The sequence below is a fragment of the Setaria viridis genome, chromosome 3 (assembly GCF_005286985.2).
Source record: "Setaria viridis chromosome 3, Setaria_viridis_v4.0, whole genome shotgun sequence".
Taxonomy (NCBI): Eukaryota; Viridiplantae; Streptophyta; class Magnoliopsida; order Poales; family Poaceae; genus Setaria; species Setaria viridis.
The window spans coordinates 24,769,625-24,794,215 of NC_048265.2; the positions used below are offsets into that span (position 1 = coordinate 24,769,625).

At 41.5% G+C, this 24,591-nt stretch overlaps 1 protein-coding gene, 1 non-coding gene and 1 pseudogene across 2 annotated transcripts; 2 read left to right on the forward strand and 1 right to left on the reverse strand.

The window, feature by feature from the left end:
• The first annotated feature begins 2,186 nt into the window (after window positions 1-2,186).
• On the forward strand, window positions 2,187-3,559 carry LOC117847686 (uncharacterized). Its single transcript, XM_034728934.2, has one exon. It carries the CDS (start codon window positions 2,327-2,329, stop codon window positions 3,248-3,250), a length of 924 nt encoding a protein of 307 aa, XP_034584825.1. The 5' UTR covers window positions 2,187-2,326; the 3' UTR covers window positions 3,251-3,559.
• Window positions 3,560-8,453: 4,894 nt separating this feature from the next.
• On the reverse strand, window positions 8,454-9,546 carry LOC117849168 (uncharacterized; annotated as a pseudogene).
• Window positions 9,547-17,685: 8,139 nt separating this feature from the next.
• TRNAK-CUU (transfer RNA lysine (anticodon CUU)) lies at window positions 17,686-17,758 on the forward strand. Its single transcript has one exon. It is a non-coding gene; the product is annotated as a tRNA-Lys (tRNA).
• The last annotated feature ends 6,833 nt before the right edge of the window (window positions 17,759-24,591 follow it).

Here is a 24,591-nt window from a genome sequence, read left to right on the forward strand (position 1 = left end):
TCCGAAATTTCCACAGTCAATGACTGAGGTGGGCCCCACCTTCCATTTACACAATAATGGCAAACTTTGGATGACGAAATTATTCCAATGGCAACATTTGAGTTGTTATGAATAGTTTGATAACACCCTCCAAAAAAATAGAATAACTCAATAATATGTTTTTCAAGAAATAATACTATATCTATCATAATTATTTTTTGTCAGTGATATGAAATATGTTGTATGAAATTGCCGTTGTTTTTTCGGAAGTCAGAAAATATCTACTATTATTTATTATAGTTTTTCTCTATAACAATATGCCAGCAATAACGTGAAAAGAGGTTAATTGGCGAAGTGGCCAACCTCTAAATGTAGTAATTTGTTAAAGCTTTTTGATAGTGTCTTCTTGAATCTGCAAAAAAGTGAGCTTAATTAGACAAATAAGGAGGAATTGTACTGATAGAGGGGTCTATCTCGTGCAACGTGTCGTCGTCTAGCAAAAGAGTGTTCCATCAGAGGTCTTCTTCACACGAATCTTTTGCTCCCTTTTGCATTTTGGGCAGAAAGAAAAGCGAACTTGGTCTCCTAATTTAACCCAATTAGCTAGCACCTAGCAGCTAACCACCCTATACAATAAACGAACGTCACCTCCTATATTGCAGCACAAAATACTAATAATTCAGCCCCTTACTGTATCTCATTTAAAGTAATATATTTACAAATAGTTCTTCTTTTTACAAATATGTTTTGGTGCCAGAGATCAAATATATTTACAAATAGTTCTTCTTTTTAGGCATTTCTATTATTAGAACGTCTAAACATATGGACATTGCAGTGATATTGACCACGTTCATATTAATTTCTAGCTCCCTTGTCTTAGGCAACAAAATGATTCCTTCCTTCCACACTTTGCTTATACTGATACAAATGGAATTCTCGTAGAAGCAATGTGACATATATCTTTTCTCATACGTGGACATTTTTGGAATGTAATTTTTCGAGAAGCAAGGCCACGGAATAATCAATTTTTCAAGAATATATTAACAAAGATTTATTTCCCCTTGGGTCATATATATAACGCCCAAAACCCTCAAAAAATTACATGTAGGCGATTTAGTTATACTTCCTCTGTCCTGCAATACAAGGCATCCAAGCGTTCAAAATTTATCCAAAAATAAAAGACATCATAGGTACATTTAGATGATTGCTCATTTAATTCTTTTCGGAATTGACAAGATACGGGTAGGGTGGATTATTATTAAAATAAGTTTCTTGTTATATGCAACTACCATTAAAAGAGCAGACAACACAACTCCGCGTGTTGACTCAGGAGTACATGCGTCTTTTACTACTGTTAATATGTTCTAAAATCTCTAGATACCTTATATTTCAGGATGGATGGAGTACCTTGCAGTGCGCCTCGGGAAGAAGGTAAGCATTTGCCGTGACCCCAATACTCGAAACAGTTATTTTTGCATGTCTTTTTTTTATGTTTGGGAACAGTTCATTGTGTTTGGACCTACGAATTTATGCACACATGTTGTTGCAATGTCACTCGGAAAACAATGAATTTGTTTGCTTTGTGTCACCGCTAAAATGAATTTCACGACGGAAATAAACCGACTGCATCTACACCATTACAAACATTGTTGAATGATGATGTCATAAATCAAATCAGCCAGCTGTTGGCAAGTATACTATTTTCAGAAGCTGACAAGATATTCCACGATGTCCCACCTGTGACCTGACCCGGCCTTGCCACATCACTCTTCCACAGCCCCGGTGATGCGTCCAAAATCCCGTTCAAACTAAAGGCTACAACGAAAAAAAACGAGCAAAGTGCATGCATATGGAGCAGAATGAAATCACTCTTGCACAGCACGAGCGATGGATCCAAAATCCTGTACACACTAATGTGACAAAAAGACGTTGAGAAGAAATTTCTGTCAAGAAAGGCATATATTATATAGATATTATATATGGGTATATATATTATATATAGATATATGTATCGAACAAAGACATTAGAAATCCAAGGAATTGAAACATAGGAATAGCACGTATACTACAGCCATAATAAAAGAAAAAACATATATAAATGGAAAAAAAAGGAGAAATGATTACGATTAAGCAGTCGACAGCGTGTAGTGGAGACGCTATTAACCCAACCAGCGACAAAAGCCGCAAAGGATGCCACACTCCCAACCAGCCGCTTCTTTCTCCCTTTCTTCTACCTCCCTCCCATCCTTGATTCTCTCTCTGCCTAGCTACCCTCCTTCTCTCTCCCCCGCTCCCACCTACACTAGCCAGCAGGCAGGCAGAGCCAGGGAGCAAAGAGCTGCTGGCCATGGAGCCTGGCCCCGACGCGCCAGGCGGCGGAGGGACGAGCGCGCCGGCGGAGGCCGGGCCGTCGACGACGACGTCGTCCTCCGCCGCCGCGTCGTCGAGCCGGCAGTCAGAGCAGGAAGCGCCGCAGCAGGAAGGATCGCGGAGGCAACAGCCGGCAGCGGCGGCGGCTCAGCAGGAAGCGCCGCCAGCGCAGGCCCAGCCGCCGCAGCCGCTGCCGCTGGCTCAGCAACCGCCGGCGCCACCCCCGGCGGGACTGAGCCGGTACGAGTCGCAGAAGCGGCGCGACTGGAACACGTTCCTGCAGTACCTGCGCAACCACAAGCCGCCGCTGACGCTGGCGCGCTGCAGCGGCGCGCACGTCATCGAGTTCCTCCGCTACCTGGACCAGTTCGGCAAGACCAAGGTCCACGCCGAGGGCTGCGCCTACTTCGGCCAGCCCAACCCGCCGGCGCCCTGCGCGTGCCCGCTGCGCCAGGCCTGGGGAAGCCTCGACGCGCTCATCGGCCGCCTCCGCGCCGCCTACGAGGAGTCCGGCGGCCGCCCCGAGTCCAACCCCTTCGCCGCCCGCGCCGTGCGCATCTACCTCCGCGAGGTGCGGGAGGCGCAGGCCAAGGCGCGCGGCATCCCCTACGAGAAGAAGAAGCGCAAGCGCGGGAGCGCGGCCGCCGCACCTCCCGTCGCGCCGCCCCCCGTTGTGACCGCAGAGGGCGCGGGGACGTCGGGAGGCGCCGCCGAGGAGGAGGACGACGAGCCGTCGCCGTCCGGTGAGCCACAACAGGCCACGCCGGCATCCTCGGCTCCTCCTCCTCCTCCTCCTCCTACAGGTGCTTCATCCAGTGCTAGTGCAAGTAGTACCAGTGCTGCTGCAGCGACGACGACGACGACAAGAAAGGAAGCCGAAGGATCAGCGCCAAGTTCGTGATAATTGTAGATCATCTACCCTTTTGATTCCATCAACTCGATCGATCCCAATTCTAATCCCACCTCCTCATCAATCTTAAATTTTTAGTTGCTTATTTTCTATTATTGTTATTGTTTGTTGGTATAAGAGAGGTCTAAGGGACTTTGTAGGATCATGCTAGGAGGAGTACATATATAAGAGAACATATCAGTTAACTTCAAGAAAATTTAATTTGCAGGAAGGAGAGGAAGATAAATTTCTCTGCTCTATCTCAGATATGATATCTTTCTCCATATATATTCAGGATACATGCTCAAGCTTTTACTGTTTGCTGATTTGAGTGCCATGGGGTCACATTGATTTGAACTTCTAGTCTGATGTGTTCCTGCTTAAAAACTAGCATGATTGTGTTAGTGCAGCCTGTGGTGACTCTTATCCATTATTATATTGTCTTAGTTTTCCCTCCATTTTCTAGGCCCCATTCATATTCACATTTCAGTCGTCTCAGATGGCACTATCGTTGGAGCGCAGAACAAAGGGTCCACACACACATAATATTTGAACAGTAGTTGTTGAACCTTCGGTATTATAGAGTTTTATACAACATTAGTTGTGATGTCCCGCTTGCAAAAGGAAAATATTAAGAGTTTTTGTGTTGACTTCACAGGGAATGATCAGCATCCTACTAGCGTACATACTTTAATTATTTGTTTAAAAATTTTGCCCATTGCCGTGTGTGTATGTGCAAAGAAAAAAGATGTAAGCATACACCAAAAGTTGCACATCACATGTCGGTATCGATACGATATATCTGAATTAAATGTGCATACATAACATAAGCTTCTCGAATCCATATAATTGCTTCTCTAGTCATCTTACTTCTTTTCCAAGTGCAATGCCGTCTCTCTCTCGTCCTTTTCTTTCGGTTCCGTTGTATTTTTGTTTCCGGGTGAGCTCATCGTCATCTTTTTTGTTCTGGTTGCCAGCATGATGATATGTCATGTTGTCTTCATCAATTTTCCACCTGTATTTGGAGTTTCCGTCATAATGACTCGCCAACGGTACGGTGCGTCAAGCGTTTTTTTTCGATACACAGAGGCTTTATTTTGATATTTTTCTTATTATATAGAGCGAGGCTGATTCTCTATTAATGTTTCCTACATAGAACACAAGCAATTGTCTTCGTGGAGAATTTTATGTAGCTACCTGATTAAATTAGATGGCTGTTTACATAAGATATACTCCTTGCAATTAAAAGTATGTGATATTGTGCATTCAAATGGTCTCTTTTGTAACTTTAATGAGAAATATTTCTATTTATAAATATTTTTTAAAGTCATGGTGGTGGAATCGTATATATGCATAGGTTCATTGAGAAAAAAAAAATATTTACTGATCGTTTTTATTCTTCGCAAAAAAGGGTACAATAAAAATTTGTAGCACTGATCATCTCTTCTAGACTTAAGTAACTATTTTGTTACTTGAGGTGTTACTCCCCTAAAATATTGGTATCCTTCAAATTATCTCAGACGTCGATGTTCCCACACCAAATGATTTAGAATCTTAAAAAACATATATACAGGTTGCATTTAAATTATAGATCGCATCAATTCATACATATAAGTGATTAAAAAATTAATTGAAGGTAGATTTTTAGTGTTAGTCTTTGGAAACATGTATTAGTACTATACACCATAGATCGATGTGTCCTTACTCCACAATAATTTTTGTGTGAGGATTAGTCGTGGGTATACAGTTTTTTCAATGAGACTATCCAGATTAAGATGTGGATGCATGCATGTGTTTCGATCAGTAATGCACATCAAATGTGTGCAGTCTTTATTTATTTAGTTTGTTCATTCTGTAAGAATGTATAATTGTCCTCTCCAAGATGATTTAAACATTTATAAGCTTCTGTTAAAAAAATGGAACTACTACTTGCACTTGGAAGTTCTTAATCATGAATACATCTCACATGTAAAAATCATTATTTTTTTCTTTCTTTGTTGACCTCATTCTCTTGTAGATTGTCTGCATGAATCTTACTCATCACACACATACCGCACGCATGCACACACTATCCCTCATCAGGTTCAGTCACCTATAGACGTTGATCTGTCCCTCTAATTAAGCTACTAATAATACAATTAAGTTCAATTAACTTGAGCTTTTGGAGGGACAAAACGACTGCAGAAACTGAATTAACATGTTTGGACAAAAACCATGTACGTATCAATCTAGCTAGAAGGTTAGAGAGTACATTATATTCTAACAGTACTGCAATTAAAGTACCTGAAGATGGGAGGGATCTTAGTAATTTTTTTTTTCTCTTTCGGTGGGGGAGATGGGAGGATATTTGCCGACAGTCAGTCAGAATGAAATCTAGTACGAGTACATGCTCCTTGAGCAACGCGCAGCAGTTTGAAAAATTGTAAATTCTCCTTGTACTGCATGCAGGGCCAGTCAGTGATGAACAGTGCTGTTGACATCTCAAAAGACACCCACAGAATCCGTACACGTGATGATTCATTATGTTTGCTAGCTTGCTCAGTTGCTCGTCGACGGGGGAGAGAGAGAAAGGAGAGCAAATGAGAGGGAGAGAGAGCTATAGTATAGTACTGTACTCTTCAAGGCTTGAATCCAACATGGCGTCTCTCTCTCTAGTACGTCTTTGGTTCTGGGTGTTTTGTCGGTCGGCCCCGCGCTGCGGCTCTCTTTTATTCGTCTGCCCACCTCCCACTCCGCTCCTGTGTCCCTTGCTTTTGAACTGACGTCACATGGCGGCCCCACGCCGCGGCGAGCTCCAGCGGATCCTCAGCTCCAGCTAATCGTGGATCGGGGATAATGGGGTATGCAGACGACATATATACTCTTGCAGGCTTGCATTTCGAGATTTCGAGGTACATGAACTTTCATGGCATATGCCTATGGCTTAATTTGGTAGCGCATGGATAATTAGCCCCAGGATGAGATGACCCTTCGGGGATTTTTTTTATTTCTCAATCCCTTCCATGGCAGGACAGCGCTGCCCCCTCCTTCCCCGTTGCTATTTGGCAGCACATGGCAGGACAGTGCAGCCTAGTGTCCTCTTTGATTGAAAGACATTGCACTGTCCGAACGGAGCCATTTTGTTGCCTTGGGGGACTTATGCAAGCTTCAGACGATACAGAACAATACATATGCTAATCTAGCATCTCAAAAAATCATGAATAAATCCAAAATAAGTCATAGAAAATAAGCCATGAGTGCAACATCACAAGTCACAAAGCAAGTACAATATATAACTTGTATCAACCACCAAATTGCCATGAGTGCAATATCACAACTCACAAAGCAAGTACAATATGTAACTTAGTATAAGATATTTAGCTAGTAAAATACACCAATGAACTACTATTCAACATCCTGTCTCTCCATGCTCCTCAACCCTCATTGATTGACAAAAAGGAACAGTAGCCAATATTGAAAAGTCCAATTGAAACAAAAGTTGTATTCATCATGTGAAGTGGGTACAAGCTGCACTTGAGGCAGCACTTGAGGCAGACAGCTGCAGCAAAAAATATGTAACATCAGTGATATTAGACATGTAATGGAGAGGAATGGATGCAAATACAGCCAAGTTACTCATCTAGCTTGTTGTTTCCCTGAATGAATGCATACTGACTTGGATGAATGTGTGCTGGGAGATGAGGTTTTATACTAAGAAAGGGAACCTACCCGAGCAATCTTTTTCTTCAACCAAATCAGCTGGACACTTAGGTTTTTGGTGCCCACCAATATTTTTCTGTTCCTTTCACTTTGGAAAACTTTATTTGCATCAGCTTTTTATTCATCCGACAGCCCTTCCATGGCATCCACAATGTCAATACATTTCTCGATTGAGTAGTCTTCTTCACGTCTCTTCTAACTTTTCTAGAGTTTTTTCAATCTGATCCTTTCTAAAGTCAATGTAATCCCCAAGTTTTGCTGCCATCTGACTTTGTTTGCGTTTCTTTCCACCGGTAACATCTTGGTCCTCTGAATTACAACTAGCTAGAGCAAATTGAACTTCTGTGCTTTCTACACCACCAAGACCAAAACTGAGTGGATTTCTATCAATAGAAGCCATGCTATGATTGCTTTGATCTGAGATACTTGTTTGGGGAGTGGGTTCAGCTCGCAGCTCACTACTTTGGGGAGCGGGTTCAACTTGCAACTCAGTTCTTTGTGGTGGTGGCTCAATTGATGTAAAATTTAAATCCCCTGTAGCAACAATTCCTATTAAACAAAAAATCAAGGTAACAATATCAACATCTTAGCATCTACAATAGCGAGTGTTCAAACTAGGAACATGATCTTATAGGATAGCAACTTCACCAGGTTAGCATCACCAAGTTAGCATCAGCAGGTTATAATTAAATTTAGAAAACAATTGTGCATTACATAAGCAACATGATCTTACAGGATATTATTTGGAAAAAACAAAATCAGTTTTGACTCGATATTATTTGTAAGAATAAAATGAAGTGACTCTCTAAAGCACCATCCACACCACAACACTAAAACAAGAACAGAGGCAATGAACAGCAAGATAAAATCATTACCTTCATACAATAATTCTAAGTTGTTATATAAAGAAAATAGCTTCTTGCGGAACTTGGCAACTTTGTGGTTATCCTATTGAAGTACAACAAAAATATATGATTAGATGGTTTGTATAAAGGTTAGCTGTTATATAAAGGGCTGTTATATAAAGTTGATTCTCCATTTAAGAGATAGAACCTTAATCAACTTTTCCCAACTTTTTGGTTCTGCAATGATCATACCCAAAGTGTCGTTCCAGCCAACACCACTTTTCCTCGCTTCTTTTATTATCTTATAGTTTTCTTTTAGCTCTTTCTTCTTTTCTTGCACTTACTGCTTCGTGAAATGTGTCGTTGGAAACATATCGTTGAATTTATTTGTGATATTCCTCCAACCTTCAGTTGTCCACCCATTTTATCCCTTAAACATTGGGATGTTGACAAGCTCTTTCAGAATATCCACAAGTCCTTTCTCATACGTGTAGCTCATGTAGCCCTTTCCGTTGACATGGCTGCAAGAAATAAATAAGATTAGATAAAGGTTGTCATGAAAACAATACAGAAATAAGCAATGAAGCAAAAAAGATAACAAGGCTATCATGAAAATATTTATGCTTCACCTAATTATAACGGGCAGCCCACATCTGAAGAGCAATTTGATCTCATAGGGTGCTTCCATCATTTGATTGCAATTCATTTGGGTAGTTGTTAACCCCATCTGGCAACTCAACATAATCAGATGGGTTGATATTATTTGGTTGGTGATCCAGCCACCCTTCATCCCCATTTAGCCCTCTAATGAGATTATGAAATACTACAGCTGTTGCTGGAATTTTAATTTGATTCTCTATTGGATGAAATGTCCCAACTTTCAAGATTGGAAACCGCTTTTTTAGCACACCAAAGGCCCTTTCAATATGATTGCGTAGCTGCGCATGCCGATGGTTGGACAATTCTTTGTAATTTGCATACTGATTTCTATGTCTCCTAAACTCACTAAGGTGATACCTAACTCCTCGGTATGGAGCAATGAATGATGAAGTATTTGCGTATCCACCATCTACAAGGTAGAACTTCCCCACATGCACATGAAAACCCTTCCCAACCACATGAGATGAAAGTGAAATTTAAATCAAAGTCGCATGCACACATCACGTTCTGTGACAAGGTTCCTTTCCTATTTCTGTAGGGAGCGGCTCTTTCTTGTGCAATGGTGATAGGAACATGAGTGCCATCAATAGCCCCAATACAGTTCTGGAAGAAAGGCATAAAGCAAGGGTCTGATACAATCTTCACATGTGTATGGTTCACATTTGGGAGATTCAAAAATCTATGAGTTAGTGTTGTAATTATATCAAAGAACTCTGTTATTTTTCTATGAATTGTCTCACCACTATGTTGGAATTCCTTTTTTAGCCTATCGGTGCTTGCATTATGAGAGAGCATGAACATAAACATTCCCAATTGCTCCTCAACTCTAACACCACGGGTGTCACGTAATGAATTCTCCACTCTAAGATAATTTGCTATAACTCTAAATATCTCAGGCTCCATCCTGAACTCCACTTTGCACCAATTCTCGTGGCCTTCCAAGATTTGTATGACCTTTTCAGCATCAGGCAGAGTTGAGGTGTGCTCCGGCCTTTTCTCCTCATATAGACACTGCTGAAGAGCGGGGACCATAGCTAGGAATAGCTCTTCATCCTCTTCCTCCTCTAGCATGAATCTCCTAACTTCATCCTCCCAAGATTCCATTATCTATATGTATGTATATGGTAAGGTAAGTAAATTATGTTACTCAAATGCATATGGTCTAAAAAAAAGAAGTTACTCAAATGCATAAGGCGTTCAACCATATGTAATTCATAGGATCAAAAAATCAGACAGCTATCATAGAAGGTACGATAAATTATAGCAGATTTGAAAAATTATAGCAACCTTAAGGAAAAAAAATCAGACAGCACATGAGTAAGGAATCTCAACTGAACTCAGATAAATGGAACCAGAGTATTCTACCATTACCTAACATAAATAATTTGCAAACCATGAGGATCAAAGTGATCAAGCATTTTTGTTTACAATGATCCCATCCAAGGAAATAAGGATTTGAATAGTTTTGACTTAATATGTACAGTGAGTTAATTATAAGGACGAGTCCAACTAGGTTTTTTTAATTTTATTTTCCTTGTACCAAACAACTCAACCATTTTTTATAGGCCAGTCTTCAAGGAACAATTTGCTAACGTTTAAAACTCAACAAAAAGTTTCTAATAGAAACCATGGACCCTGTTCTAAAAAAATAGACATACAATGATCCCTATAATTTGTCTATTGGACAGAAGTGAAACTGTGTTTGTATTTCAGGCATCAGGCTTGTGAAGCAAGTGCATGTTAGACTAAACAAACCCAAAGAATTCTAAAACATTTCTCTCAATAGAATTGTATCACAAATATGATGCCATAATGACTTTTGACGGAGAACATAAATATATTTTAACTTCATAATATGATCAGAAAATGCAAATTTGATAATAGAGAACACTTCATTATTTTCACCTATTTGAATCAACATTATTTAGATCGAAAATAGGAATGCACTTCTATTAAATTCAACAGCAAGGCAAAGATTAACCGCCAATAGCTCTATGCCTCAAAAATCAGTATATAGCAGCTCCAATTGCTGTATGCCTAAAAAAACAGTAGCAACTCCCTTCTTCATAAAGAAAAAAGGGAACAGTCAGCTCTAAACTACACCAATCATGTCTCTATTTTTTCTCCATTCTACATGCATCACCAATGATGGTGAAGAAATTAAACTAAGCTAGCAAAATGCCACTTGAACCCCTAAAATCCCAATCAAGAATCCATTAGCTTTCATCAGAACATTGGAATTGATCCCAATCATCAATCGGTTATTCAAATACAACTCATCATCGAAGCATATCTACACATCAGTAAACCAAATTAAGTCCATTCAACACCTAGCACTACCAATTGAACAGTACAGTCCAAAATTATTGACTAAGCAAGAAACCGTAGTATCATCTGCATTGTGAATTAGCTGTTCAAAATAGGAGTAACCAATTTAAGCATATCTACTATCTACACATCAGTGAGTAAACCAAGATAAGTCTATTCAACTCCAAGCAGTACCAATTGAACAGTGCAGTAAAAGATTGTTGAGTTTTTTGCATAAAAGCAACATGCAAAGGACCAAACGAAGCACGAAAAATAAGCACAAATCAAAATCCCATAGCAAGAACTCGATTTTATACCTTAGCATGAGTCACGAACCTAGATCCAGACGGTTCCTGCAAATATTAGAGGAGAAAGTGAGTGATCCACGAGGAGCAGATCGAAGACGAGTGTAGAAGAGAGGGAGAGAGCAAAGAGAAGAAGAGCTTCACCTGTGCGGCGGAGGCAGCGGGAGCGGGTGGCGGAGGTAGAGGGAGCGGATGGCAACGGGGAGGATGGGGAGGTGACGGCGACGACGGGGAGGCGACGGAGAGGCGACGAGGAGCGGTGACGGAGAGCCGCAGGGAGGTGGAGGCAGCGCGTCGCTCGCGAAGGCACGGGGAGGACGCGCCTAATGTCTCCAGGTGGGAGAGGTCCGCCCCGGGGAAAATGCATGGGTCGGGTGGGCGAGCCCCTTCGCGAGGGTTTCCAAAGAACCGATCAATTTGGCTCGTAGCTGATTCTCCACGAGAGCTTTCGGCTCCGGGAAATCGCTAGGATCCCAAAGGGGATTTGCGTTCCAAAGGAACCCTATAAGTGTCGGCCTTAAAATTGCTTGAACGAATTATTTCAGTATATATCGCTTTTAGGCTTGCGTCGTTTACAACATTGACGCTCGATTGAATTGAACATATGTGGTTAAGATAAGGTGATGCTATGTCAACCTCCCCTCCATTCTCTTACCGAGTGCCCAATTTAGCATCACCATTGTAAAGATAATTGCTTCAGGCCATTGGTTTCAAGAGGTCTAGTACCTGATTTACATATGAAAGCAAGACAAATTAGATATGTGAGAAAGGCGAACAACTATGGTTATGAAAAATGTGAAATCATTTATCGTAGCATGCCACATTTTCTCTGTACATATAACGTATAGCCACCACTGTATGTAACCACAAGCCACTTGCAGAAACAACAAATGCTTAGTCACGCCGGCCTGTAGTGCTTTTTGAAACACTGTCACAAAAGACACCAGTAGTAGTATCTACACGATGGATATATAGACCCCCTAGCCAAGCGATTCCGGGCCGCGCACGATGGTGATCGTAGAGGCAAGCAACAAACGCGGGGGGACACATCTTTGTCCGTCTCCTCGGAGCATCCGATCCGCAGCAACGAACCAGAGAGTCTCTGTATCCTTAAAGCTACAGTATCTTTGCGTTGCTCTTTTGAGGGCAAAGCTAGCTAGCTAGCTACAGTATCCTTCCTCCCCTGCACGTGTGTGTGGTGCGTGCCGACATCTTCGCACGCGCTTTCGGGAAGCCGCAAGCAGCAGACTTGATACCAGAGCACTTGGCCGGGCGCCTCCCCTCGATCAGCTTCGTTTCTGAGTCTGAGCCTGGTACTACTAGTAGTGTAAAAGTCAGCTAATGCCAATGATGGATTAAAAACTGGCGGCTGGGCTAATACACATATGGGCTCGGCCCAATAGACCTGCTTGAAAACTGGGTCCCACACAGACTCAGAAGGTCCTACTGTCAGCCACCTTGATCTTTCGTGGTTCCGCTCCCCAATCAATAAAACAACTCTCTTGTAAATATCGTTTTTTAACACCAGTGAAGTGCACGGCACGCACGTGTTCGAAAATAATTTAATTAAAGCTCAGGCCTCCCATATATATATTTTTCTTGGTGCAATAGTTTACAAGCGCAATGCCATGATTTCATGGTCAAGCAATTAATAGAATGCAAATGATGATAATAAATCAAGCATACCATTTATAAATTCTTTAATATCAGAAACCATAAGAGGTCGAAACTAATAATAAAACAACAAGGAGAGATGCATAGGAAGGTTTAAAACACAATGAGATCGTACATGCCCGTGGATGAGGTCAAACATAAACAATCAGTATATTATGAGTCAAGCAATACAATTACGGTTGCACAGATTTTCTTCTCATTTAGAACAACCTCAACCTCTGACTGCTTCCCAACCACGAGGACCAAGCAATACTATTATCTATAACAATTATCAGGGTATTATTATCTCATCCTACAGGAAGTAGAGAACTGACTTTCGATACGCCCCTTTTAATCCCGGTTTAAAGTAGGCCCGGTACAAAAGGTGGTGTGCGGAGCTTTACTCCTGGTTGGTATTTGCAACCGGAACTAAAAGTCATCTTTTGTCCAGTTCAAAAATCAGCCACCCGTGAGGACCCTTTAATCCCGGGTGAAAAAATCAGCTACCCGTGGGGAACCTTTTCATCCCGAGTGGTAAGAATAACCGGGACTAAAGGTCACCCTTTTAATCCCGGTTGATCAACCTCAAGGATTCTACATAAAAACATGATAAAAATAAATAACAGTAGTCAGTAACAATTTGGCTATTTGATATATGTATCACACAATGCACTCACAGTTGAGTAAAAAGCACTTATTAGAAGCAGTGCGGAAATTAAAAAATAGGTGTCCGATTTTTGCGGTTTTGGAAGATCTCAAAGTAGCATAATGAGGAGGCAAGCGGAGTGTACCTTTCCATGCTTTGCATGGACCTTTATCCAAGCAATCTGTTGTTGCTAAAATCGGACCAATATGTAGGAGCTCCTTGCAGCTCCTTTGCGCGGGCCGATCAGATCAACCAGTCAGACCGGTCTCATCAGGAAGCCCGTGAGGATCCAACGAGCGCCTGTTCGGGAGGAATCCCATTGGAACAGGCGCACCTTGGGTTGCCCTAAGCTTGGCAAGACAGCTAGGCCGCCTCCTTATGCCATGAAGACAAGAGAAGAACAGCACATGCGGGTTGGAAAAGTATGTAACAAGGAAGAAAGGTAAAACAATAAAAGATAGATTGGTTTTGATCGATGGATACCCTTAATCGGTCGTGACCCTTTATAGGGTGGGGAGGTCTTGCCCTATTAGAAGTCGAAACCTAGCAAATTTCATGTCAAAATACAACTCCTAACTCGGACTACACAGACCAAACCGGTCTGACCGCCTTGGCAAACCGGTTTGGCCGGTTTTTTGGGTGCAGATCTTCCCGAGATTATAACTCTCTCATCCGAACTCCAAATCGGACATTCTACATATGCATTTTTATCTACTCGACGAGAGCTACACAATGATAAAGTTCAATTTGTATTTTGAAAATTTTGGTTCAACCGGTCTGACCGGTGAGGAGATCGGTTCAGAGACCTTATCATCCAGACCTGCCAATTTTAACCGTCAACACAATCTCACTAAATGGAGACATTTGTTCAAGCAATTTCACTAAATAACGTGCAAGGCAATGGTGCCTGAATGTCAGGGAATGGAGGCCCGAAGTGCATTTTTTTTCTATGCCATACATATCCATATCCATAACAAATTACTTGTATTTAAAGTGACATCAGGTACAAATTACTTGTTGGCACGTACTTGTAGGCCAGAAGTAGCAGCCTGTTTACAGATTTATTATATCATGAGGTTCCAACATGAACAAGATGCCTCTTATGAAAGCAAACATAATCACATATTGCTAAACATATACTTCCATGCATCAGAGCTAAAAGTTTTAGCATTGCATTAGCAAAGAACCAAACACTGAACTTCGGAGAAAGAACTCTCACATCGAATGGCTAAAGTATTATGCAAAGACAACCAGAATTATGTTTCCATGGTGAAATTATCTGCCCAGAATAATTTAACTACATAGGAGATGGGAATAATTTCAAATATGGAAGTGTCACAGCAGCATGAACAAACACTGAACTTCAGAGAAAAAAAACCTATGCAAAATGTTACACTTCAAACTTCAGAAGAAACAGTAACCACTCTCAAAATAAACTCAGACACAGACAGCATGCTAACACCCGTATGATGAGGGCTTATCAAAGAGTAAATGATATATCTTGACGACGACTCTTTCTAAATTTCTACTCATCTCTTGCAGGGTCCTCTGCTTTGAACTCCCTAATCAAGCATTCATCATCCTAGCACTTGCTCTCAGGCCCAGTTAATCTGTATCCGCTTAGATTGTGAAAAGTCGACTTGTAGCTTGTAGATTGTTATGAAAGTTGACTTATTTGAATCAACTAAAGATTTTTAAAAGGCACAATGAACATGCCTGTAAAAAGCTAAGAAGAGGTAGCTTGCAGGGGCGGATCCAGAACGGGGCTGCGCCCCGGGCTGAGCTGTTGAATCACACCTAAAATAGTCTAATTTTGTCTCCTAAGCCTCATTTTGTTAGGCTAAACAGCATATAGGTTAAAGGGACTCCATGGTCTCGCCCCGGGCTGCAGCCCGGGCAGCCCGGGCCCTGGATCCGCCCCTGGTAGCTTGTGTGATTGTAAAATTAGCATATTCAGATCAATTAGGACTTAAATAAACTATAATTTTATTAGGACTTTAAAAAACTATAATCGTCTGGCCTAGCCACCAACATTACCATTACCAAAAACATTAGTCACCAACATCTCCCACAAGCCACGTCAACGTGACGACGTCTTAATATGGGATTAAACGTCAACGAGACGAAGCATTAATAAAGCTAAAGAATCTGGGGGTGGTTTATAGATTTTTTCTAGATAGCGGGTTACGTCGTGGTAATCTGGTAGAAAATGACACGTCCACCACTTTGTTTAGCTTAACTTAGATAATTGTCACTTTAAACACCATCGCCCAAAGTTAACAAATCCACCCGGATCTTGGATCACTTGTAACATCTTCTTTACTTTACTGGACTAGAATAAAGCCATCCAGTCACTATGGACATAAAGTACAAAAATAATTTACAAGTATAATAACTATTTTTTTAGGAAATATGTGAAGAAAACTTATTGTGTAGGTATAATAAGCATAGTTTGGCTGGCTAGATTTCTTATGGTGGAACATGTTCACCCGAATTTGAGTTTTCAACTCAGTTAGTACTCATATTTATGAATTATGATCATTATTCTTTCGGTGGCAGGCAACATACCCATCGACAGTAAGGTACTTGTAACATTTCATCATCTAATAGTTCTCGGCCCAAAAAGTGCAAATAATAATTTGTTAAGAATTAAGCAAACTGAAGTCATAGTGTCATTGCAACAAGAATCGATATTCGTGCGATCTGATTTGTATCGACTAAAGAAATATTAAGAATCCCAAAATGGCACGTTCTCAAAGAGCTATGTGCTCCTTTTGCCGATCACGAATGGTAACCTATTCATATATTTGGATCCCACCTAGACATCTTAGACAAATTTCTTTTAAGATTGATGCATATCTTTCTAGGAGGTGGTTGAATTTTCTTATCTTTTTCTTCTTCTCTTACGTCTCTAAATTAGGAGAGTCTAATTTTGGTAATCGACCAACTTCCAGACTGAGAATGTACTACACTGAATCCGAGAAAAGTCATGGTTTTGTATTGTGCACCAAATTATTTAAAGATAAATCTTATATCGATGTTTATATAGAAGTTGACACATTATCTATTACACAATGCCATGTAACCTCTCCATATATTTGATCGCATCTACATATCTTGATAGTTTTCTTTTAAGATTGCGGCATCTCTTTAGGAGATGCTTGAATTTTCCATCTTTTTCTTCTCTTCTCTTAAGTCTCTAAATTGGGAGAGTCTAATTTTGGAATTTGGCCAAGTTGTTAACATGTGTTTCGCAAAAAAAAAAAGGTAGACTAACAATGTAGTACACCGAACCGGAGAAAAGTCATGGTTTTGTATCGTGCACCAAATTATTTAAAGGTAAATCTTTAGATCGATGTTTATAGAGAAGTTGACGCAGTACTCTACCATTACAAAATTTATATTGAACCATTATATTGGTTGGCTATCGATCTGGTGGTACCGAATATTTGATGACGTGGCCCTTTACCTGAGCTGGAGCAGTCAGCTTGGTGTAAAACGCGATGGTTCACGCGCGCAGAAGCGAGAGACCACACGAAAAGTGCAGGCTCTCCTTGATGCAGGTGCCGTCAGGTGCATGGTACAAGACAACAAACGAATGGGCACCTGGGATAATTTTTGGTGACAGCAGGAAAGCTCTCCCAGACGATATGACCCCACGACAACGATGGCACGTCTGATCTGTTCTGTAGGAGCATGTCCAGGCCAATTGCTCCAGTCGATTCTCGACGGAAGAGGCCATTTTGCACAAATTCAGCCCAAAGTCGCTCTGAAGTCAACATGACTGCACCGTATAAGAGATCAGAAGCCTGTTATATTTTGTTGCTAGTTGATGCGAAAGTAATGCAAATGATACATGTTCTGTGGTTCCTACATCGTAGGTTTCTGGCTGTATGAAATTTTAACTCCGGACAAGATCGGTACATGAAGGCATTAGAGTATTAGACAGCAAAGTTGTATGAAAATCCTCCAATGCAATCTACACAAAAAAAAAGAAGACAGAAGCCTGGAAAATTGAGGAGCAACTTCTGTAAGCTTACATCTTTGTTTATTCAAATTATGAAATCAAACACATGATGAACTTAACTTCAGTATACCCCAATAATTGTGGCATCTAATTAAGAATACAATTCCAAGGAAAGTCCCCAGAGAATTAGTACTCCTTGTGAAATACATTTCTTACTGTTGAAATAGACGCAGATCTACCATTCCAATAAATATGCTTTGCTTTAGGTTGAGAGAAGGCTACATAGGAACAACAGCACTTTCTCAAACAAGAACACTACAAACAAATCAGATATTTAGAACTTTTGTAAACTGCCACCATCCGAAGCCCGTCTAGCTCAGTTGGTAGAGCGCAAGGCTCTTAACCTTGTGGTCGTGGGTTCGAGCCCCACGGTGGGCGACGTTTATTTTTTTTATGCTTTTAGTTCTTACTGCAGAATACATTTTTTTAATATTTGTTTGCCTTTAGTTTTTACTGCAGATACATTTCTACGTACTACCACAAGTACTCCTGGAGTATGACACTGCTAAAATCTAAATTTGCCTCACTTCCCCGTATGTGCTGATATTTTTGTTTTTTATGTCATTGTGGGTGTGTGTGTGTGGGTGGGTGGGGGGTGGTACACGCTGATCATGTTTTGGATGCTATGCTTGTCATGAGCCGGGGCTGTGGAAGCCTGAAAGGGCAAGAGCACTAGAGCAGACTCCATGTGCCCCTCCTGCTACCTGCCTCTAGTTGCTGCTAAAATCCTAGTCCATCTAATCTTCCTCAAATTGTACCTGAACCTATCAAACACACTTGCTTTGTGATTTGGCAGCAGAGGAACAAGGACCATAACAAACCTTATCAAGAAAAAAAGGACCATAACAAATATTTTGTACCATTTCTATTCCATTTTTGGTATAGTAATTTCTAAATGCCATATATTGTATTTAAAATAGGGCGAAGCCAGATAGCGGAGCATGCTAGAACCTTTTTTTCATGAGCCAGATGTGCCATGGTTTACTTGTCGTAAAATATATAGAGAAAAAAAGACACTGAGCATTTGGAGTGGTGCTGCTGGCCCAGTGACCCGCAGCGTAATAAATGGGCACGACTATGGCCTGGATGAAGCTGGGCCAAGTTCCTTTAGAGGAACTAGGCCAAGTTTTTATACGAATTAGGCCCGGTGGTCGTTGTTGTGGGCTGCTCCATTCTTGGAGTTTTGTAAAAATTCCCCCAATATTCCTTCAAATCGGAAAATCGATTCCAATTTTGGTGCTACATCTCTTAAGGTAGTTTCATTTCTAACTTCACAATGTTTATTTCCTGTATTTGTCCATGCATGAGTACCCCCTTGCTAATCTTAGACTACATGCGCTCGTTTTTCTTATCTTATATTTTGGGGTAAATGTTATATGTTGCTAGAAGTATTAAAATTTCACAAAGTCAGACTTCATAAATTTTGACCAACAATTAGTCAAAATGTATACATAAAAATTCATATAAATATATTCATATTTTAAAGATTTGTTGATATGACATTGAATCTGTAGCAGTTGATCGTATATTCTACGAGATGATCATAATATACCTCTAGAGACTTTCAAAATACTAATACGGATATTAAAAACAGATGGAGATAATATAATTTGTCACCCATTAATAAGTTGGGGATGCATTGCAAATGCATACTGTTCACACTAAACTTGAGGCATTGAAAATCTCTGGTCGTTACGGTTTATAGGTACAGTCAGAGAGGGAATCTCAAGGTTTGAGCATCTCATTAAACTCAGCATTGGAGGATGCAGTCAACGAGTGAAAGATGTCTGTTCTATTCGATTCGGTGTGCTTTGTCTCTTTTAACTTCTCTCTCTTCGTTGTGCCCTGAGCAGCGCTTGCAATTGCGCAGAACCAGCGAGGCGAGTTCGTGCTGGGGACTCTGTATGTGTACATCTAGCGACCTAGCAACTTAACGCATAGAAAAACATGTTTTGTTTTCTACGGAATCCATGGCAGTGCTTGGGGTCCGGCGTGTCAGGGCGCAATTAAGAGGCTCCGACCATTTGATTCTGTCTGTTCTTCTTCGATGGATGAGTTGTTCATCGAAACCCTATGTGGGACAGCTTCGCTAGCTTGCATTCTGTCCAAACAATAGTTTACTCCTACATATGCTGCCAATATTTTTAGGGTTCAGCATATGTTGATCAGTACCACTACTGGTCCTAGCCAATCAACCCCTAAACTGAATCTTTGCGAACAAGTGATAGAAACTTAATTTTATACGGGTGAAAATAAAATAAAATTGATTGAGAGAGAAACACGGCTACATTTATATCCATTTAAATCGAGTGCAATTTAAGGCCCAACGGTTGAAATCACTTGACGATGAAAGCTCACAAATGTAATAAATGGTTTAAATGCATTATATTGTGTACTCGAGTAATACTCAGAATGGTTGAAACACAAATAAAGGTCCTTGCATTGGCTTTCCATAATGTTACACAAAATTACAAAGGCTAGCTAAAGGCTTAGTGTTAAGTAACCAGATTCAGGCGTATGCTTTAGACACAATTATATACATGATCTTTTAACTTTTAACGTGCTTAAAACAGGTATTAGGTCCCCTGTTTTCAATACTATATATTTTTATGAAACCAAAAATATGTCCAGCATTACATTGTAGCCGCCTGTTGGAAATTCAAAATGATGACCAAGAAACTAAATAACCAAGACTATATATGTTTTTTAAAATAAAAACAAGACTATGTGTATCAATACGGGTCACACAAATTAAAAGCTTTCATAATATAGGAATATATAGTACTTCAGTTCTCTTGTCCGACATTTAACTTTGTCAATGGAGAGGTCATGTCAAAGTTAATAATATCAGTTCAGTCAACTTAAGTGTACTAGTTCTGCAAAGAATCACACCCCTAAATGCAAACCAGAATCAAAAGAGCCACAATCATGATCGTAACCTATCAGCAGCAGGTACCAAATTTACAAAATTTTCATGAACTTTGTTGCAAGCATTGCATGTTAGTCTTGATTCACATTTTCTTTTGTCCATGTCTTATGAATTATTTCTCGCAGTCATGCGAACAAAAAAAATGTAAAATGGAATTCAAAACGCGCTGGTTAGCATATATAATTTGCAACAAATATTGAGCATATACCTTCAATCATAATGTTGATGAGGAAAAAGGAGAGTAAATATTGATAACACACATTTGGAACAGAAGAAGAAGAACTAGCTAACGGACGCCATAACATTTCTACTGTTGGACAACTAGCTAGAACTTAAACAAATCTTGCACGCATCTATATAGTCCACTCAAGGTGGACCTACGTGTCCTATGACTATATTATTATTCGGAATTTTGCCACGGATTAAAATGCAAAATATTAATCGGGGGAAGAGATGAGGAGACGTAGTGCCCACGTGAATGTCTCCCAAACAAACATTCACGTCGAGCCTTCTTCCTCGATCTACATATCTCGATCGCCCTGTTCGATTTCTAGGGTTAGGTTTGCTACTACAGCTAGGGGTTCTCGATCGGCACCGTCCGTTTTCCAACAAGAACAAGAACACACCACCACCACCACCCTTAGCTTGCTCCGATCCTCTCGTCCATGCAAAGCTCGGTAATTATTGTGTTTGGACTCTTCCTCTCACTATCTGCTCGAAGTTTGCGTAAAGAAATGGCGCCAAGGAATCGTGTCAGGCCTTGGTCAAATTGCATGCATGGCGACGTGAGCAGCACACCATGGAAAGCAATTTTTGTTACTACTCCCATGCAAAGGGTTACTTTTAAAATTTCACCTTAATGCATGCATGGCATTATAAGCAAGAGTTAAACAGTGGCACACTAGCTGAAACTTAATAAACCATATGTTCATGACCAACTTTCTTTTTGAACTATGCATGTGCAACTTTCTTGTGCTATGAATGTGATGAAATCATGGAACTCTTGCTGTTACAAAGATTACCTAGGAGTAGGAGTTAACTAAGCTGAACAAAGAAAACGCCATCAATTCAGAAAGCATGTATACTCACCAAGACATGAAATGGATGGACATGGTCTATGTGTCTGCTCTACTCCCTAAGCTTAGTCTTAATCAACTCAATCCAACAAACTGAGATCTGACCTTGGTGCGTTAGACCCTTCCAAATTGTAATTAATGGCGCCAGAGACAAAGCTAGTGCAGTGTATATATACTACATACAGCTACATGGTAATGTGTCGACAACATATATTTGCTCTGGTTAGGTCCCAAGTCGATCTGATTTTCTATGCATCGATGCTTCATCTCGTGCAGTGCACATGATGGGCTCTGTAAACTAGTTGAGCAAACGAATCTAGTTGCAGGTGTTGCTTCAACTTGCAATCTCTGCAAAAATTATTTGACGCATTAATGCGGTTCTGAGATCAGTTGTACTGGTTGATGCTCTTTCTTGCAAACTGAGAACCAGTGTACTTCTGTCTAAAGTAATTACATGGCGTTATATAACTAAAACCCACTTTCCTTCTTGTCGAGTATACTATTTACTTTTACCTATTTTTCACAAAGTTAAGTTCAATAATTATATTACTCCAACTCTGCATACAACTTGAAATATATTCTACTATTAAAACTCAACAGCCAAAGGAGAACCCCAAATGGATCTGTTTCAGGTAATCGAGAGGGGATGGGCATGTAGAATTGTAGATTTGAGGCACACAGAAGATCAGGAAAAACATGGCCTCGGTAGACGGGAATTGTGGAGGATCCTTGCCACAGCAGCAAACTGAGGCACGCAATGAGGCACAGCACCAGTGTTTCTACGCCCAGCGACGACGATACAACGGACAACGGGACCCCTAGCTCGCCTCTTTGCATGGATTAACGCGACGGGAGGAGTAAACTCCACACAGCTCGATTGATTCTTTGCTTCAAGTCCACGATCGCATCTGGGTAGCTCGATCGTCTCTTCTCAGTGTGCACGCACCACTACTAGGAAATGGACATTAGTACCGGTCGGAACTCCCTCTAGTACCGATTGTGCAACCGGTACTGACAATCCGATATTAGATGGGATCCTTTAGTACTGGTTGAAATAACCGGTACTAAATGTATTAAAAAATTAAAAAAACCAAATCCCCGCCCGCACCCCCCGGCCCGAGACCCCCCCCCCCCCGCTCACCCCTCCACCCCTGCCTAAGCCCGCCGGACCTCACCTCCACCCGCCGCCCCCGCATCTGCCCGGCCCCACCCCGCATCCGCCTCCGCCTGCCGCCCCCGCCTCCGCCCGCTGCCACCACCTCCACCCAGCCCCGCATCCGCCTCCACCCCGCCGCCACCTCACCGCGCCCCACCGCTCCACCCCACCACCACCTCACCTCGCCTCGCCGCCGCTCCTCACCGCCGGTGAGAGGCGAGCGGAGGTGGGAGAGGAGGGGAGGCAGATCGAGGAGAGGAAGTGTGAGGAAGGAGAGGAAGAGGAGAGGGGAGGTAGAGAGGAGAAGTGTCTAAGGTAGAGAGGAGCTAGCGGTAGCGGATAAGGCACGAGCAGGGCGCGCGAGGGGGGGGGGGCACGAGAGATTAGTACCGGGTGGACCTCCCACCTAGTACTAAAGCCTTTAGTACCGGGTGGAGCCCCCACCCGGTACTAAAGGGCCTCTGGGGATCCTAAATTTTGATCCGGTCAGATCGAAATATAACCAGTACTAAGGGAGTGGACGAAAGGTCCATTCCCTTGTAGTGCACGTTGTAAGACGAGTAATCTTAATCCATATATATTTTTTAATTTACATTTATAGACCAACCCGTATTTGATAAACCAAGGTGTGCTGTTGAAGAATAAATTCAAATGAAAGCTCTCTAAAGATAAATATTTTCCTTTGGTACCTTCAGCAAGATGTCATTTTAACAAAAGATAATTTAACTAACTGGGTTAGGAGTTAATAGTGTTGTTTTTGTGATTGTAATGAAACAATCAAATATCTCTTTTTTAATTGCTAACATGCTAAAGACATTCGAAGAGTTATTCAGATAGCTACTCGGTTAACCCCACCTAGATCAATAAGACATATGCTTGGAAATTAGTTAATAGGCATTGCAAAAAAAAAAAGATAAAACTTTAATCTTTGTGGGGGTGGCAGCTCTTATGTGGGTTATTTTGTGTACAAGTAATGATTTAGTGTTTGAAAAAAGACTTTTCAATTCGTGTATGCAGGTCATTTTTCGAGGAGCATATTTGGCTGCGATTTTGATCCCTGTTGTAGCATGAGGACACAAGAGAGATCATATGTTCAGCAAGCAAAGCACTAGAGATCGTCGCTTTGGATATATTCGCCAAGAATGGGTGGAGAAGTAATAATATACTTTACTTTTGAATTTTTCATGCTCTATGTGTACTCGTTTTCCTATTTTTTGTTTTCAACTACTAGGCTGAGAATGATGTAAGAACTTGGCGGTGTGCGGTTATAAATGGCCATAAGGCACCAGGCCCGTGGGCCGGCCCACTGCCCGAAAATTTGGCCCGGTACCAGCTCGGCCCGGCACAATTTTAGCTGTGCCCGTGCTAGCCCGGCCTGTCCTTAGTGCCGGGCCTGGGCCGCTGTGTCAGCCCGTGGGCCAGCCCGGCCTGGCCTTATTAACGGCCAGCTTGTTAGGGCATGATGGAGGCATGTTTAGTTGTACTTTGCATATGTGTTTGTATGTACAGTGCCTCTGAATAAATATGTATATGTGTTTGTATGTACAATACCTCTAAATTTTTGCCTTTGAAAATATAATTTGGTGAATGATTTTTTTATAGCTGAGCCGAGCTAGCATGGGCACAATGTGCCTTCACAGGCCCAACGGGCCACCGGCTCAGCCCGGCACGGCTAAGAGCCCTTGGTGCCGGGCCTGAGCCGCTACTTCAGCCCATGGGCGGGCACGGTTATTACCCGGGCTGTACCGTGCCAGGCCTAAACGATTCGGGCTAAACTGTGCCCGGACCGTCCGTTTGACCATCTATATGCTGTCTTAGGCCGGAAATTATTTCCTTTATTAAAAAAAATTACATACCAACCCGTGCACTTGCTTGAATGGAGACACTTTTCGTCGATTCCTTTTGATCTCTCATCAGCAGCGTGCCTCTATGCACGTAAGTATTCGATATCTTGTGCCACGCAGCACCAGTCGTCAATCCAGCCATGGCATCACATGCCCGTATGCAAACCAATCTGACACGAATTAAATGGCTGTTTGATCGAGCTTGC

Excerpts from the sequence above, each read along its gene's own strand:
- LOC117847686 (XM_034728934.2), top strand. The coding sequence starts at position 2,327 with ATGGAGCCTGGCCCCGACGCGCCAGGCGGCGGAGGGACGAGCGCGCCG.